Here is a 2,500-nt window from a genome sequence, read left to right on the forward strand (position 1 = left end):
AGCAGGGGATAGTGGCGAACCCTGCTGTACTCTTTCACCACAACTTTCTCTCACTCTTACTTCCTGTTTCTGTTGCGCCTGTAATTCAAAGGGTCAGCCTTGTCACTCTGTGTGACGCTGAATATCTCCGAGAACTACGTTAAGGGTACACGTGTCTGTGGAGTGATCAGCCACTTGTACGTCAATTTCACGAGCAGGCCGTTCCGTTGATCGGATCAACTGGAACCCTCGACGTCGTAAGAGACAGAATGCCAACAACAACAACAACAACAACAGGCGTAAACATAGGTGCATGTTTCAGAAACTCGCTTTTCAACCACGCGGTTTCGGGTTCAGTCTCACTGCGCGGCACTTTGGGTAAGTGTACTCTACTATAACGTCGGGTCAACCAAAGCCTTGGGAGTAGATTTGATAGAAGGAAACTATGCGGAAGCCAGTGGTATATGTGTGTGTGTATGTGCGTATATTTGTGTGGTGTGTATCCATCCATCCGTCTCTCTGTCTGTCAATCTCCTTATAAACTTGCTATTTTTTCAGGTCCTCAGTGTAATGAGCCTGGTTATAAATGTACCGGAATATATTTAGTCGACAACTGCACAGATATGTTATACGTATGTCCAGACAGGAGCATGTCCATTTATTACTGCGTTGAATACGATAAATCGACAAAACCAGCTATCACAACGACATCCCTTCCCACCACTACTACCACCGCACCGGAACCAACCACCACTCCTAAACCGACCACCACCCCGGAACCGACCACTACTCCAGAACCGACCACCACCCCGAAACCGACCACCACCCCGGAACCGACTACCACCACCACTATGCAAACGACTACCGTGGTGTTACCGACCACCACGACAGAAATGCCAGGTAAGTGATTCTAGTGAATAGTAATGATAGGGGAGAAAGGAGCAGAGGATTAAAGAGCTGAAGGAGGAGGAGGAGGAACAGTAATAGTTATGGCTTACATTGCTCACAAGGGGTTTGAAAGGGCTAAAGACAGGCACTTTCCACTTCGGCAAGTTGAGGGTGGAGAGGTAAGTGTTGCCCTGTAACAAGTTTGTTGAAAGGTGAGTGAATGTTGGAAGAATGGCCAGTGACAACGGACCAATTCTGAGCGTGCATCTGTAAACAAAAGAAGAGCTCTTGCCCTGTTGTCCAGACACCAGTGGCTTTTGTGGGGTTTTCCACGAGGTCCTTAAAGCGCCTCCCCTATTGAGAGTTTTAAATTCTTTAATTTTTAATCGTTATATATATTGTTTACACGTTGTAGAACCCATTGTATCGTCCTGTTTTTGTCTTTTATGTTGTATGTGTTTTAATGTAATTTTATGTAAGCCCTTGTGGACAATAAACGAATTTATTATTATTATTATTATTTGTGGAGACGCAATGGCCCAGCGGTTAAGGCAGCGGACTCGCGGTCGGAGGATCGCGGTTTCGATTCCCAGACCAGGCGTTGTGTTGTGTTTGCTTATTGAACGAAAACATCTAAAGCTCCACGAGGTTCTCACTCTTTCTTCCTGTTTCTTGAGTAAAGCTGCGGTGGACTGGCGTCCTGTCCAGTTGGGGGATGGAACTCATACGCCATAGAAACCAGGAAACCGGGCCCATGAGCCTGGCTAAGCTTTAAAAGGGCGCATAAATAAATAAATAAATTATTATTATTATTATTAATAATAAGGCGGCGAGCTGGCAGAATTGTTAGCACGCTGAACGAAATGCTGAGCGGTATTTCGCCCGTCGCAACGTTCTGAGTTCAAATCCCGCCGAGGTCGACTTTGCCTTTCATCCTTTCGGGGTCGATAAATTAAGTACCAGTTGAACACTGGAGTCGATGTAATCGACTATCCCCCTCTCCCAAAATTTTAGGCCTTGTGCCTATAATAGAAAATATTATTGTTGTTGTTGTTCCTATCGGGATTTTATAGGTAATCAATGTATAAGAATTCCAGGACTTTTCCTACCTATTCCTAACTTTTGTCTACCGAAAACGCCTGATGATAAATGCCCATATGCTGTCTTCGAGAAGGACCCGATTCATCAGTGTGAAAATAAGAACTTAGCATGCTGTGTCCTAAAAAAGGTAATTGTTTTGTTACGAATTTGATTGAATTTTTGTTGTTGTTGTTGTTATTTACAGTCCAGCGTGGCTTAGTGGTTAGGGTGTCAGCATCATGATCGTAAGACTGTGATTTCGATTCCTGGACCGGGCGACGCGCTGTGTTCCTGAGCAAAACACTTCATTTCACGTTGCTCCAGTCCACTCAGCTGGCAAAAATGAGTAATGTTGCGATGGACTGGCGTCCAGTCCAGCTGGGGAACACATATGCCATTGAAACCAGGAAACCGGGTCCATGAGCCTGGCTAGGCTTTAAAAGGGCGCATTTATATTTTTTTTATTTTGCATGAAGGGATGCTGAAAAGTTCCTGGCTTCGAGTAAAAGAAAATACAGGAGGATCAGTTGATTATGATTTCATTCAGTATATT

General features: G+C 44.6%; 1 protein-coding gene across 1 annotated transcript in view; it reads left to right on the forward strand.

Annotated features, from left to right (window-relative positions):
* Positions 1–2,500, forward strand: part of LOC128250643 (T-cell immunoglobulin and mucin domain-containing protein 2-like) — a 5,994-nt gene that overhangs the window by 3,445 nt on the left and 49 nt on the right. Inside the window, exons 3-4 of the mRNA XM_052976163.1 lie at positions 538–879; positions 1,941–2,095. Of these exons, the coding sequence (XP_052832123.1) occupies positions 538–879; positions 1,941–2,095 (497 nt within the window). The remainder of the gene's footprint in view (positions 1–537; positions 880–1,940; positions 2,096–2,500) is intronic.

The sequence above is a fragment of the Octopus bimaculoides genome, chromosome 23 (assembly GCF_001194135.2).
Source record: "Octopus bimaculoides isolate UCB-OBI-ISO-001 chromosome 23, ASM119413v2, whole genome shotgun sequence".
NCBI lineage: Eukaryota > Metazoa > Mollusca > Cephalopoda > Octopoda > Octopodidae > Octopus > Octopus bimaculoides.